At 45.7% G+C, this 15,380-nt stretch overlaps 1 protein-coding gene across 1 annotated transcript in view; it reads left to right on the top strand.

Annotated features, from left to right (window-relative positions):
• rimbp2b (RIMS binding protein 2b) overlaps window positions 1-14,950 on the top strand; it is a 100,683-nt gene extending 85,733 nt beyond the window's left edge. The window contains exons 19-30 of the mRNA XM_080004113.1: window positions 245-406; window positions 2,723-3,499; window positions 5,058-5,166; window positions 5,826-5,951; window positions 7,200-7,384; window positions 7,926-8,094; window positions 8,282-8,344; window positions 8,663-8,766; window positions 9,248-9,274; window positions 10,347-10,418; window positions 11,534-11,668; window positions 13,798-14,950. Of these exons, the coding sequence (XP_079860239.1) occupies window positions 245-406; window positions 2,723-3,499; window positions 5,058-5,166; window positions 5,826-5,951; window positions 7,200-7,384; window positions 7,926-8,094; window positions 8,282-8,344; window positions 8,663-8,766; window positions 9,248-9,274; window positions 10,347-10,418; window positions 11,534-11,668; window positions 13,798-13,992 (2,124 nt within the window). The 3' untranslated portion in view covers window positions 13,993-14,950. The remainder of the gene's footprint in view (window positions 1-244; window positions 407-2,722; window positions 3,500-5,057; window positions 5,167-5,825; window positions 5,952-7,199; window positions 7,385-7,925; window positions 8,095-8,281; window positions 8,345-8,662; window positions 8,767-9,247; window positions 9,275-10,346; window positions 10,419-11,533; window positions 11,669-13,797) is intronic.
• Window positions 14,951-15,380: the final 430 nt, after the last annotated feature.

Genomic DNA, 15,380 nt, shown 5'->3' with positions numbered 1-15,380 from the left:
TATCTGATTATCAAATTTTCGGTGGCTGCCTTTCTCCTGCACATGCCAAATATTTGGATTATTTTCAGGAAAGGGGGACCCCGTCAACAGCAATGGAAATGCAAATGCAAATACATTCTCAAAAGAATCTCACGGATTACCACTTCAAGGACAGGCAAAATTCTAGAGATCAACATTGATGGTGGATGATCTCCAATTTAAATTTGCCTGCTTCTAATTCACTCTCTCGCTGTCTCCCATTCAGCACCATCACCACCACTACAGCCACAGTGAGGAGTACCACACGGAGAGCAGCCGGGGTTCCGACCTGTCCGACATCATGGAGGAAGACGAGGAGGACCTCTACTCTGAGATGCAGCTGGAGGAGGGACGCAGGCGCAGCATCAACTCTCACAACACCCTCAAGGTACCTGTGCCCCCCCCATACACCATCACCCTCTTCACCCCCTGCCAGCCGCTGGTCTGTAATTGGTGGTGGAGGGTGGGGAGCGGTGGAGGGTCCGCAGGCCCAATTTATACTTTGTCACAGACGCTCTGTGACGCATTTTCAACACATCCGAAAGTGTAAGTGTGTGAGGCTTTCTGTGCTTCCTGTTATAGAACTAAGACCGCACGGTAACAATGTATATGATATTTTATATTATATGGACAATTGCTAAACGACATGCCCTATGACACTCACAGTACTATGATACTCCTCCTATGTGCAGGAGGTGTGCATGAAAAATGCGTTTGCAAGCAGAAGTGTAGTATAAATTGGGCCTGTGTGCTTGCGTGTGTGTGTGTGTGCGTGCGTGCGTGTGTGTGTGTAATGGGTTGTGGAGGCTCTGCTCTCTCTCGCTCTCTCTCTCTCTCTCTCTCTCTCTCTCTCTCTCTCTCTCTCTCTCTCTCTCTCTCTCTCTCTCTCTCTCTCTCTCTCTCTCTCTCTCTCTCTCTCTCTCTCTCTCTCTCCTCTCTCTCTCTCTCTCTCTCTCTCTCTCTCTCTCTCTCTCTCTCTCTCTCTCTCTCTACACTCAGGCCTGCTGTGGCCTTGCCTGTCTGAGCCCCCCAGCACTATTTTAGATAACGCCTCCCCCCGAAAGCACTGCTTTTTCTGTTCTATGATGTATTTATGTGAATGGTTATCGAAACCCACTCTTCAGCCTGCAAATAGATTAGCCGGAAACTGAAGATGTATTTATTGTTGTTTCTTTCTGGTTTGCATTATTGCACTGAGTGGGTGTTGAAGTTTTACAGACCAATGCCAAACAAAAGTGTGACGATGAGCTGTGAAATGTACTGTATCATCTGCCAAAAGTGTAATGGCATATCAAGTGCAAATGGGAATCTCATTTAAGTGAGTACTTAAATGGAAAAAAGTCATTTTCGGTTACGTCTGTCTCATGTACTAGTGTTTAATTTCTCTGTTTTCAATGTAGATCTTGACTTTATTGTCAGTAATATGATTCTGTCTTCACCCAGCGTGCGGAGTGGATATATACTCGGCTAGTGCTCCACTGTGATGCACTTTAATACACATGACGAGAGCAAAGGGTAAAGTAGTTAAGGCCATAGACCGACCATGTGAGGACCCTGAACTTCACTGATGGACATTGATAGTGTAGATTGGGTCAGGATTTTGGATATCTGTCATCTGAGCTCTGTGCACACACTAGCATCCCGTGTTTAAGAATGTTCGCTGGTGCTTTGAGTTTTGTTTCAATGCCCTTTCTCCCTCTGCATTTCCAAACCGCTATTGGACATCATAATCCACTCCTTAAAATTGAATTTAAAAAAATGTGGCTTATATTTAAGCCTTATAATATCAGGCATTTTAATTTAGATATAAAACACTTTTTGGACCTGAGAACGGAATTGCACAGGTACAATAGGTATTCAAATAGGCCAAAAACAGTCTCTGATTCAGTGTTTGTACAAGGGACATTTACACAAAAAAATCCAGTTGAAAAAATGAACAATCGGTTTGACTAGCAGCCTTTCTAGAAATATGTGCAATATTACTGTAGGAATGTATTGCTTACTAATATGTACTTACACATACACCACACATTCGTATAGCTGAAATTGATTTGTTCTGTCAACTCTGCATCACTTTCATTTGTTTATATTGCTACTGGATGGAATCATGCAGTATTTTATGAGTTGGAAATTTTCAGATAACACATTTTGACCCTCGCTGTCCCAAAGCTCCTCCTTTTTTAGCTTTGCATAGTCATTGCAAGGCCATTTTCTCTTTGTTGTCAACTCCTCACATCAGTTTTTTTTGTGCTGTCTGCATTGCTGTCATTTTTTTGTATGTATAGATAACTGTTTTTAATGTATAGCTTTTTCTTCTTATTTATTTTTACATTAGACAGATTTTCTGTTCTCTCACAACACACGACCCCTCCCCCAGTTTGCCCAGTCGGAGTGTTTGTCTCTCCATGTATCAGCCTCCACAGATTCCTGTACAGAGCCATTTCCTCTTCACGGAATGAGACTGCATGTTTTATTGCATTGGCACAATTAACTAATTCTGTCTTTATTTTGTCTTCCCCCCCTGTTTATTTCTACTCACACGCTGTCTTGTTTCCTACCTGCGTAATATAAAACCTCTCAAAAACTATACAAACATCCCCCTCCCCCCAACCCACAAACAAAATGTAAACGGAACTTTTTGAATCCAACCGAATCTTACACAAACTGAAAAACGCGGGATGTCGCCTCTGGCTCATGGCTGAAGGCGTATTACAGACGCCAGGACCTGGCGGAGGAGCGGGACTGCTGGGACCTCCAGCGGGAGGTGGTGAAGCAGAAGTCGCTGCGGAGCAAGCGCCTCCACAGCATCCCCGAGGTGGCCGAGGAAGAGCTGGAGGGTTCGGACGGCTTGGGCCAGCGGCTGTGCTTTGAGGAGGGGGATCGCCCGGGGACGCCCCACACCCAAAGGAGAAGCCCCCGGGCTTACCACCAGGACCCTCGCGCGCACAACCCCCTCTCCCCCAGGAAAAACCCCTGCCTGCTGCAGCGCCAGCGCTCTTACCCTCGCTTCACCGACAGCTGCTACAGCTACGGCTACGGCGTGGAGGAGCGCGGCCTCGGGCGACTGAACCGCCAGAACACCAAGAGCCCCGACAGCGGCCTGGACTGCGGCAGCGAGGAGGAGGGCTCGCTGGGCCACGGACACAGAGGCTACTACGCCTACGGCAACCCCATGCGGGGCCCCATGCGCATCATCCACTGCGAGGGCCCGGTGGAGCGGCGGGCCTTGGCCATGGGTCGCAAAAGGACTCTGACCCGCCAGTGCAGCGTGGAGGAGGACTTCTGTGATGGGCCCATGCCAGCAGCCAAGTCGGTCCACACGGGCGACCTCAGGAACAGGGAGCACTTTGGGGGTGGTCGGGAGTCGGACCCCAGAAACTACTCCAGGGAAGAGGTCCTGAACGAGCTGGACAGGGTGTGTTACAGTCCGCACAGAGAAGCTAGGGCACATACTATGTCCAGACTCCGGGACCAGCCGATGGTGTGTGGTTTAGACCTTCTGCTGTACATTTCATCAGCAAGCGGCAGCCATTTTATTTTTCTCAGTGTTGTCTTTTGTTATTTTGTTATGGGTTTTCCTCCATTTCTTTAATTTCCCTCCTTTCTGTCTCATTTTTGTAAATACTCTTATGAGTTTTCACATGTTCTCAGTTGTTCTTATTCAATGTTTTGTTCTTAGATTTATTGTTTTGCTTGTTTCTGGGACACCAAGTGGTTGTTTTTTTGTTTTTCTTTTTAGAGTGAAGCTTTTGATCACCTAAAGGCCATTTAACTTGCGTTTTGGTTTCTCATGTCTCTCTAAGGGGAAAGGTTCCATTGAAAGGAAAGTGGCAGCTCAACCTGCGGTTGACTCTCTGTGCAAAGCATGGAGATCTGCTGCTCCCATTTCCTCTTCCAGTCGCAGGCTTGAAATGTCTACTTTTACTTGTAGCACCCTTGCAACCTTATCGCTTCATACCGGCGCCAGTATCTGTTTCCCTGCATGTTCTGCCTCTCATTGCCTCACGAAATACAGGCAGAACAAGCCCTCTCAGTCTGCGCTCATTCAAGCTGTCTGAGGCCATACACCAGTCATGTCATATGTGTGCTTGGCAAACAGTCATCATCGCTCTCTCAGTCTTCTCATCACTGTAGGGGCTGCTATGAACAGTCTCCACATATGTTCCAAATGTGAAGCCTTCAGTCCTGAGTCTGTGGTGAAAATGTTTCCTGGGCTGAAACTGGAAACTTTGTTTACTGCAAAAAAATACCTCCATTCCTTATCCCATCTCACTCATTTGCCAAATTCTTGTCCATTTCTGTCCATACCGCCTTTTTTTGGGTAACACTTTATTTGGATAATCCAAAGTACATACTCATCTCTGATACTTGATACTTAAGTCAATGATACAAAGTTAATTTGATGCTTAACTTAGTTTCAACTTAACTTAGTCTGCACATTGGGGACTTGGCATTTGGATGCGTTTGCTTTGGTAACCACCTTAACATAAGCTTACCCTGACCTCACCACATCGAACCCATACCGACACCAAACCATTTCTAACCTGATGACTCAATTACAAGTAAACTTGTAGTCAGGTTATTACCTTTGGATTCTTCAAATAGTGTGCAAACCTTTTTCTCTGCCTTTTCTTTCTGTCATTTATTCCTTCTGCTATCACCTGCTTACATTTTGTATTGTCACGCTGACATGCACAAAACAAACAAAAACAAATGGTCTTTAGCTAAACATCTGACCCTGCCTAACTCTAAGTCCATGTTGCGTTTTGGGGATGATTCAATTTAGTTGTGTTGATTGCTTATTGGTTTATTGGGTTGTGTTTCTTGTTTTATGGGTCTATGACTCTTGTTTTACCTGCCTAAGTACAAATGGAAGCCACAACATTTGCTCTTATGGTTTTGTAATTGTTTTTGCATTGTTTTTTATTTTTGTTTGTTTTTGTTTCCTTTTATTGTTTATCGAATGTTTCTATTTGTTTATTCCGCACGGCAAGCACTGGGTTCTAACCTACCGCCGTGTGTTGTCTCTGACCCTAAAGATTATCGGGAACTCACCATCGCACGGACGGTCGGATCGTCTGGACCACTCAGGGAGGAGGCCCGTCCACGTTGGCACCCCCCCGCAGAGGCGGCCCATCCCGTCCATTGGTTAGTGAGGTCATGGTCACGCGAGGAGATGCCCCATCCCCCGGCACCTGCGGGTCCAAAGATGTGGTGTATCTGAAACCGTGTGTGTGTGTGTGTGTGTGTGTGTTCGTCCCCACTCAACCCACGTGAGCCAAACTGTACATCTCTGCCCCCTCAGACACATGGGCATCAACAACCCTCTCATTGTAGTGGGTACGGCATTTAGCAGTAGTTCATCATTCCTATATGCCTCAAACGTTTACCTGCAGTCGGCGGTAAACACAAGAAGCGCCCTGGATACAAGACACCCGTCCACGTCCCCACATCAACACCCGATTCGACCACGTTGCTTAAACCGCAACCATTGCTGTTTTACACCAACTAAACTCCAGAGTAAAAAAATTGTGCCTTTTAAGCCCGTGCCCCACCCTCCCTTTCTCTTCCTCCTCCCACTTCTCCTTTCTCAAACCTCATCATCTCACCCTCTCAGCGAGATTGAATTGGCCAAATGGGGAAGTGTGTGTTTGTGTGTGTGTGTGTGTGTGTGTGTGTGTGTGTGTGTGTGTGTGTGTGTGTGTGTGTGTGTGTGTGTGTGCGCGCGCCTGGAAGGGAGGATGGCGGGAGGGGTTGTGGGGTGGGGGGGGCTCTGACCGTAACGTTGTGATTGGTGTCTTCTGTAGAGATCACCATGGACAGTAACAGTGAGGGGAGTGAGGGGAACCTCTCACCGGGCAAGGAGGATGTTTACTATGGCAGTGTAGCTCGGCGCAGGATATGGCCGTCTAAGTCCTCAGAGCATCAATATGGTATGTGGAGCGGCTTCTCTCCAGATGACACCTTTCACCTTGACCAGGGGACAGAAAGGGTTAGGATGAAAACAAAAAACAAACAAACTCTGCTTTGAAAATACAGGCAGTGGCATCGAAAGGCGGGGTAAGGGGAGAAATGGTAGGGGGAGGGGGGCAATGGTGGTGCTGCTTGTCCCGGGCAGCGAGTGGACTTGTTCAGCCATAGCTTAGCCTCGCCGAATACCACGACTGAGAAATCTCAGCCAGAAAAAGATAATCCCCTTTGAATTTCAACCGACCCCACCTCCTTCCCCATTAACACTCCATATCAAGACCACTACCACCTCCTCCTCCTCCACCTCTTCGCCCTCCACCTATTCACCTTCCACTAGCCTGTTTTCTCCTTGCTCCTGGTTTTTGCATGACCTGATCACGGTGCAGCGAGAAAGAAAAAAACGCCATCGGTCGGCAGGAAATTCCTGCCATCTCATTCACACGTTCACAGCAGCTGAAGTTCAGCACTAGCGTACTTTCGATTCCACTCATGACCTACAAGGCCATCCCATGGTGCGGAGGCTCGATTATGACCCAGACCAGGGTTTCACCAGAAGTAGTGAAAGATATCAGGTTCACCTCCCCCAAACTGATATCTGTACAGATAGGAAGTGCTTGTGGCATCTGACACATTTCACTTCTGAATATTCCCTTTTTTTTGGGTCAGAATGAATCTAGATGATCAGCATGATATAACCCCCTCAGCATTGGTTTTTGAATGTATACATTGTCAGTATTGCACTAGTGAAGCATGCACGTCAGCCTCTGCGAGATCAGGCAGTGAAACAGCAATGAACAAATGTGCTATATGTCCTACATTTCCTTCATTCTCCTAATGAGCACAGCCATTTTGTTTCCCCTTGCACTAAAAGTCCTCGCTTGACAATTCCCTCCCTCCTCGTGTTGTCTGTATGTGCATCTGAGTGTCATAGAAACTGTTCTGTAACACTTGCCCTGACACACTGTCTTGACCTGTGACCAGAGATGTGTGACTAGAGATCCCCACTGTGTTATCAATCCACTGCAGCCACACATTCTGTAAAAGCTGTCTTGGTCAGCCGTTCACCAACAGGAAACAGTGGAAAACGTAGTTTCAGGATTTAAAATAATGAAGTCACCGGCACCTTTGTGTCTTAATACCCTCCCTATCAGCTCTAACACAGAGACATCTAGTAGCAGGTAGTAGCAGCAGAAGCCTCTTGTGTCTTGCAGATGGCTACGGCAATGTGCGGCGGCAGGGCCGGGGCCGTCGCTCCCCGGACTACTACGAAGAGTCCCAGCCCGAGGAGCTGACCCGGATATTTGTCGCTCTGTTCGACTATGACCCCCTGTCCATGTCCCCGAACCCGGACGCAGCCGACGAGGAGCTGCCCTTCAAGGAGGGCCAGATCATCAAGGTGGTGGCTTCACTCCGAGTCCTTCTTGTACATTGTAGAAATACGGAAATATTTGGGAGGCTTGTTTTTTTTTTTTTTATCTTAAAGGACCATTCAGATGTAATTTTATCACATCACACCATTTCTGTTTTTCACAAACTTCATGACCAGTCTCGGCCAGCAAGAGACATTTTGGCCAGTGGGCACAGCCAACAAAACCTGGAAGCATAGAACGGGAAGATTTGATACCATAGTGTCTCTTCTGTGCAGTAATGGAGACATGTTTTGCGAAGGTAAAGGTGATCAAGAGGTCTACTAAAGCACACGTTGTATACACCACTATACATAAAGTTTGTTGGGGAAAACGTCCAAATTCCACTGGTCTGGTCCTTTAATATGAACTACAGTATATCTCCAATGTGATTGCGGTATTCTACCCCTTTCAAAAACATACATACAACGAGCAAAACATGGAGTCATCATTGGTCGAGTTGCTGAGTTGCTGCCACCCTGAAACAAGACTTCCGTCCTGGTGCCTGACACTTTTCTGCCTTTCCGCCAGGTGTTTGGGAACAAGGACACGGACGGGTTCTACCGAGCCGAGATCCGCGAGAGGTTGGGTCTGATTCCCTGCAACATGGTGTCGGAGATCCAGACAGAGGATGACGACATGATGGAGCAGCTCCTCAAACAGGGCTTCCTCCCACTCAACACCCCCGTGGAGAAACTGGGTGAGACGCCGGCGCCCCGCCTCTCCTCCACTGTCCTCTTGCCCTTTACTTTGTGGTGCTGCGTCTGTGTCTGCTGAGCTGTTGGCTACACTGAAGTGTCGTTTTTCTTGTCTTCTTCTAATTATGACTTCTTTCTCTTCCCCTTCTACCCTCTCGGTAATTATTGCCTCTCTGCTTCCGTTTGAAGTGAACTGCGACCGTTTCAAAGATGGCCGCGCAATAAATCGCAGGTCCAGAAAGTCCAAGAGAGGTCTGTGTCTGGCGAGACGCTGTTCTTCCCTTCTTGCCCTTTCATCTCTCCATCTCCAGCTCTCATTAGCGCTGCATCCTTTTTATTTCTCTGTCACCTCTAACTTTATTTCAGTTCACTGCAGGCATGGAATAGTTGAAATTGCTTTGGTTTGATAATCACTGTGAAGGGAATCATAGTGTCTTAGGCTTAGGGTATTCTATAGTCGTGTGTTATTTCTTTAACCATTCCATAATAATGTCTTTCAACTTTTTTTTTTTTTTAATCAGTTCACCTGATGTCCTACTTCTCTGGTTCTCTTTTCTCTTTTCTGCCCAGAGAGGAACAGGCGCAGCGGGCGTCAGCACCCTATGTCCACGCGCAGGATGGTGGCGCTCTACGATTACGACCCCAGGGAGAGTTCTCCTAACGTTGACGTAGAGGTATTGGCCCTCGGGACTCTGGCTCTGGCCTTAACTCGGTTGCCGCACTCACAACACACACATGAAAAAAATCAATACTGTATATACGCAATATATATATTTAACCACTAGTATTATTCAGAATTTCTCTGAACTGAACATTACTTCGACAGAGCAAAAACTTGCCAATAAAATCACAACCTTTAATTTCTACTTTGAAAGTATAGTGTTTGAAAATATTGAATTCATAATATGTACTGATGTCCAGATGAGGTCTGCGGAGTTGAACAGCTTAAGTTGTCCAAGTTGTGCTTTATTTGACAGACTTTTGGGGCCGAATAGACTGCCAACAAACCAGTGTGCCAGACCTCTCTCCTATGTTAACTAACTAGTTTGCCGATGAGCCAGCTTCTCTAAATGACTCTCCCGTGCTGTATTTGTGGCCCCTCCCCCTCCGGTTTCACTTACTGTCACCTTTCTATTGGCACTACCACCGACACAGTATGAGGGCCACAGGCTGAATGAGGAGGTGAGTGAGGAGGGTTCGCTATTGTTTGCTTTGTGTGCGTGTGTGTGCGTGTGTGTGTGCGTGCGTGCCTGTGTGCTCCCACCCCTGTTTGTTGGAGTGGTGAGAGGAGGTGGACTTCTTCACACTCCCCCCCTGGTGGTCATGAACCCAGCCCTCCCCCACCCCCATATGCACTGCCTGAGCCAGCATCTCCCCTCCTCAGTTTGGTCTGTGTGGAGCCTCCTGGTGCCGCACAGTGGGGTCGGACGTCGTCTCGATATTTACACCCTGGTCGTTTTGTGTCCGAAGCACTTTGATAATACTCCTGTTCACTCCTTTAAACACCTTATTTGGTGGGAAACAGTCATCAATTGCTGCGAGTGGACCACGAATAAATATGTTGAGTTCTGTGTTGAGGGAACGTTTACGCGTAGATAAATTATACTTTCAGGTTAATTCACCCGTCTGACGGAGTACGATAGAGGTTGTCCTGCTGGGAATTCTCAGCTTTAATGCAAACATAATCCACTGTGTATCTGGCTCTCACGTAACGCTAGACACTATTTCCTAAATGTCATGCATAGAAAGAAGCTAAAATTGTATTTCTTTCTGGGTGTTATAGCATCGCTCCCTAGCAGAGGATAGGGCCTAACCAGGAAGCCTGTATGCTGCTGTCAGGCGGAGTGATTTGAGGATTTGAAATCAACATTTGACTGAATCCCAGTTTTGGGAATGAGTTCTTGATGACAAGGTTTGAAAACACGAAACGATGTTGCGATGTGGGGGGAAAAAAAAAGTAAAAAAAAAAAAAAAAGGTCGACACCGTCCAACCCCACTGTACAGCTGGCGTTTATGTTTTGCGTGTTTTGGGAGGGACGTGCTGCGACCAAACACTGTTTGCCGTCCCAGCAATGCCGTCTTCAAAGTCTCCAACACTCGCATTCCTTACGGGTGCTGCAGTCCGAGGTGACGCTCAGATCTGCCATGCATCACGCCGCGTTGGAGACGGAAGCGCGACATTCCACGCGCCACGCGCCGCAGGAGGAAGGACTGCGCGAATCTGCATCTCAAGACCTCTTCCCTTCTTCCTCAGGCCGAGCTGACGTTCTGCGCCGGCGACGTCATAACGGTTTTTGGGGAAATCGATGAGGACGGCTTTTACTACGTAAGTGTGGAGGATTTCCTATTTTTTTTTCAATTAAGGACAACACACTCCACGCCTCCGCGTTTTCAAGACTTAACATCAGTGTGATTCTGCGTGTCTGGAGGTAAAACACACACACACACACACACACATTAACGTGCACATAGTCAAAGTCCACTGTCACAGCAAGTCGAAAGCTAAAGTGTCACTGACGGCACAGGCTGCATGCTGCTCTAGTCTTGTCCACATGAGTCAAATGAGTCAGAATTTTTATCAGGGTTAGGGTCAGGGTGCCATCGATGCTGTGACGTTCTCTTACTCAATTTATTCAGTTTATATTATTAGTATTATTATCAAGTTGCCGGTAGCACCGCGCACTTACCATTATTGCACATCTTATTATTATAGCTGCACCTCCACACTACGCCCAGAGCTTTCAAGCCACATACATGTGAAATTTACCACAATGCCCGGCTCGACCCTGACAAGTGTGCCATAACTTTGTGGAAGGTTTTGAGCACAGTTTACAAAATATACCACTTTTTGTGCCATCATTTTGCTCGGCTTTTCTATTGGAAAAAAATTTGTGTGGCAAACAAATCATGTCCTCAGGGAAACATATTAGAGAAGTTCCCTACATATAGTATTCTGTATAGTAATGATAACAATAATAATCTATATATAATCTATAATAATCTGTACCTTCACTCAGTACTAGTAGCCCTGCCATAGCCATTCATTTATCTTGTGCACAGAGCACATGCTGTACATTCTGTATGTTTTGTTTTTTAGATTGTTGAAGGAAAACTCTGGTATTTTTTAACCTTTTATTTTTATTTTTTTACCTAAGTGAACCTAAATTCCTTATTTTCAGATTTTTCGACCACGTACTTCAGCAATGCAATTGCCCCATTGGCCGAAGCTTTTCTCTCAATACCGGATCAATGTAAAAGAGTCGGATGCCATCACTCGGGTCAACGCCCAATGCTCTAAAATATACGGCTTAAAAAGTGCCTGAGTTTTCCTTTTCACCTTCATCTTGTCTGTGTCTGATACAACAATGCACCGACTCAAATGAAAATGTACTAAAAACCAATTGAAATTCATGTTCAGCTCTCCCCACCCCCCCACCTCAGGGCGAGCTCAACGGTCACAAGGGACTCGTCCCCTCCAACTTTCTCGAAGAAGTGCCTGACGACGTGGAGGTCTTCCTCACCGACTCGCCGTCTCGCTACCCCCAGGACACGCCGCTGCGGATAAAGACCAAAAGGGTACATGCTCCTTCGCAGTACTAGCCCTCCCGTCATCCCATTCTGCTCTTTTTATTTCCTCCCTCTCAAACTCCCTCAAGTTCCGTACCCCCCCCGTGCTCGTGCCTGTGCGTGTGTTCCATCGCTTGAGAAAGTTTCTAACGACGGCGCAAATTCTGACTCTGGAGCGGTTGCTGTTGTAAATACTGTAGATGTCTCACATCTAAAGGGAGCGAGAGCGAGAGAAAAGAAAAGAAAACAAGAAAAGAGAATGAAACTTTTAAAACCAATACTTGACAGAGGTACCTTTATTTTTCATGTTTACTGCTGTGAAAGGGGGCGAGATGTGAATTGTTACGGCAGATGATTGGGTGTATTCATAAAGCATTCTAGAGAGATCACCATCCCAGAGATTTCTGTGACTTTCTATCACTCGTTCTGTACGGTCTTTGGACTTGTTTTGTTTTTGTTTTTGTTGCACATGCATAATTTAGCATCGTAACAGATGCTTTATGAATATATTCTGTGTTTGAGCCTAAAAAAAACAAAAACATTTCTAATAGAGGAATTAGTTTTGATGTACTGAGAGATGAGTTATGTAGACGGTAGCGCCGCATGTTCTATATTCCTGACGCATGAAAACTTGGAGCATTTTCTATTTGCGAGGATAATACAGAGTTTTGTATAAGCTCTCCTGGAAGCCCTGTTTTGTATATTTGCTTTCTTGTAAAGTAGCACGCAGAACATTTACCTAGCCCAGAGAAATACTTTATGAAGTTAAAATATTTACAGAAAAATGTGAACGACGACAAAAAAAAAAAAAAAAGAAATGTGATGCAAATTCTGTGTTTTAACGAATAATGCAACTTGTTTAAATATCAACAGGTGACATCAGATGCTTTTCTCCGTGTTTTGTGACTCGCCATTCTCATGGTGCGGATTATTGAAATACCATTACATTTTTTTGTTTTTTGTTTTATTTCTTTTTTTTCCTCACCTGCTTGGCAAAACAGAAGAAGAGTGTTCATTTCACACCTTAAAGGCTCTGTTTCCGTCACGTAAGTGAGCAACTGAGGATACCACAATTACGCTCCCCTTGTCTAATGCAGATGTCATGGGTCCCCTTAGTTTCTGGTTCGCAACACGGACACCTTCCCACCCTTTCAGCCAGGACGGGCGTCGATCGCTGCTCTAGTCGTGTGTTTTCCCTTTCTGTCATAAAGACTGGATTCTGTGAGACCCTCGCCAATGCGTTAGACAAGAAGTATGGTATCTTCAGTTGTTTCTCTGAGTGTTGTACCTTAAAATGTCTGTCTCCTGCAACTAGTCTCCTGTTGTAGCTCATGCCACGCTAAAAGGCCACTAGCGCCCACGCAGATGATTATGATTTAATAATCATAATCTTCTGTAACCAGTTGCATCATATCTGTATTGATCCTGCAAAGATTCTTCATAATGAAACCTTTTTCAATGCGGTTGAATTGGTCCCAACAACTTGTTTTTACCTTGATCAAAACCTACACGTAGCTTTCGATCTAGAATTTTTTTTTGATAATTTACAGTCACATATCAATTTTGCAGAATCCTAGGACTTGTTGGAATGGCACAGGGGATATGAAGCCAATACTTAGACAAAACCATGTTGAAGCTCGCGGCTCTCCCCAAAAGTGCAACTCAAGACGAGCCTTTTAGTTCATGATTACAACAAAGGAGAAGAACAGAGTTTCTCTGTAACCTAGCGGTATGAGTGAATAGTTATCTATATATATATATATTTATCGAACAGAAAGTAAGGTGAATGTGGTAGAACGTGTCCTGATTGTCCCAAATACCTTACAACTGTATCTCTTGTTCATGTGTGAACTCCCCCTGCCTTCCGTTAGTGTTGACTACATAGAATCGGTTACTATGTTAAGTAGTGATTTGTGCTGTTTAGCTTATTCATAGAATCCTTATAAACTTTCTACATGCCAGAGGGTGGGGTTAGGAGGGTGGGGTTGTACCTGGGTGCACAGGACGACGTAGCCTTGGGAGTTGAGCTATGGTGGCCTGCATGGACAGGAAGGACTGGGTGAAGGGCGGTAGGGACTGAGGTGTGCGTCGCCTGGCTTTTTAACACCCTGAACTGTCCCCTACGGGTCTCCCATTAGGTTCCATTGGAAAAATCGGGCCCGCCCAGAAGAGCCTCCTCTCCCACAGTGCGCCCACACGTCCCTGGCTCGGGCCCTGCCACCGTGGGGCCTGGCAGTCCCGTCAGGGGCCCGCTGGACATGCACTCCAAAAAGAAAAAGGGACTGCTCTTCAAAGGGAAGAAATTATTCAAAAGACTTGGTGCCGTAAAATAATTTAACATACTTCAAAAACATGTCATGTCGTCGCCGCCCTCATAGTAAGATAACCTCCAGCAGCGTTTAGTTCAATTCAGTTCTTAAAGAGAAAAAATATTACGGTGGACCACTGGCATTTGTAAGTTTGGCAAATGCTCTATTCTTGTACATCTGTTGTATAGTATTTTGTTAATCAATTACAGTACATATTTTGAATAACATTTCATATTATGGTCAGGAGATGTCATGCTGTTGGCTGATATAGTACTGTTTTACCTCTACATGTCTTTAGTTCATCCAGTTTTGCCGTTATGGCGGTGGTTGGAAACCCAATCTAGGTAATGACGAGGCCGGAAACAAGGTCAAACTTTAAGAACGTAAATGTGATGGCACGAGACCAAAACATGGGTCGGAAGATGCATTTGTGACCGTTACCTCTGTACATAGCCAAGATCCACTGGGATAGCAGAATCATGCGACGACAACTAGACCGTTTCGGAGGGCTTCGACTTAAACCGTTTGATTTGTTCCAGGGGTTCGCATTACTTCGGCACATTCCCTCCTCACACTTCAAAGCACATGCAAAACGGAGGGGTCGTTTCTATGGAGTTTGAAATATGCAGTACTGTACTTAAAATATGACATGGCTGATTCGCAGTGCTGTCAGTCCACACATCTCCCAGTGTGTAACGCTAGCGGATGAAGGCCAGAGGCGGGACATTTATTGGACAAATAAGCACATACCAGTTGCAACAGGGTCTGGAAGGTTAATTCAGCGTTATGGTCTTTAAAATTCAGTTAAACGTTGCCTCATAGATCCAACCTCCATGTATTTGCCTTATAAATGCACAAAGGTTTGTACTTTATGTGGAGCGTGGTTTTATGGCTGGTATTTATTTATTCATGTGTTATGTTGCACATCCAGACCTTTACTGTGCAACACGCCGTTGCGTTTCCTTAGCGGCCAGAGCTCACACGTCCGAGTAAGGCCTGGATGGTGTCACCCAGGTGAACGGTACCAAGTCAGAAATTACTTCCAACAGAGAAACGTTGAAAAAAAAACAAGCAATTGAGAAAAGTAAGGCACTTTATTTTGTCCTGTGACATAACCCTCAGCTAGGGGTCGGTCTGCAACTCCGCTTCGGTGGACGAGTGAATAACGAACGGACAGCTTCACCGCTAAAGATTACAACACTTTACAAATTTCAGGGACAGATGCAAGAAAACAAAATGTGAGATATATGTAAGGGGACGTGCTATTTGAATCCATTTTTGCACCTTTTTGTAGAGCTTCAGTAAGATGTTAAGTTTGCCAATTAAATTGTGCAAATGGTAATTGGTAAGGTTTATTTTTTCCAGTGTTCCGAATAAAACACAAGACTACCTCTACACCGCCCCACTTGCTC

This window comes from Zeus faber (assembly GCF_960531495.2).
Source record: "Zeus faber genome assembly, chromosome: 7".
In the NCBI taxonomy this organism is placed as follows: domain Eukaryota; kingdom Metazoa; phylum Chordata; class Actinopteri; order Zeiformes; family Zeidae; genus Zeus; species Zeus faber.
Note: the sequence above shows the minus strand (reverse complement) of the source record. Positions and strands in the feature narration are given on the sequence as shown.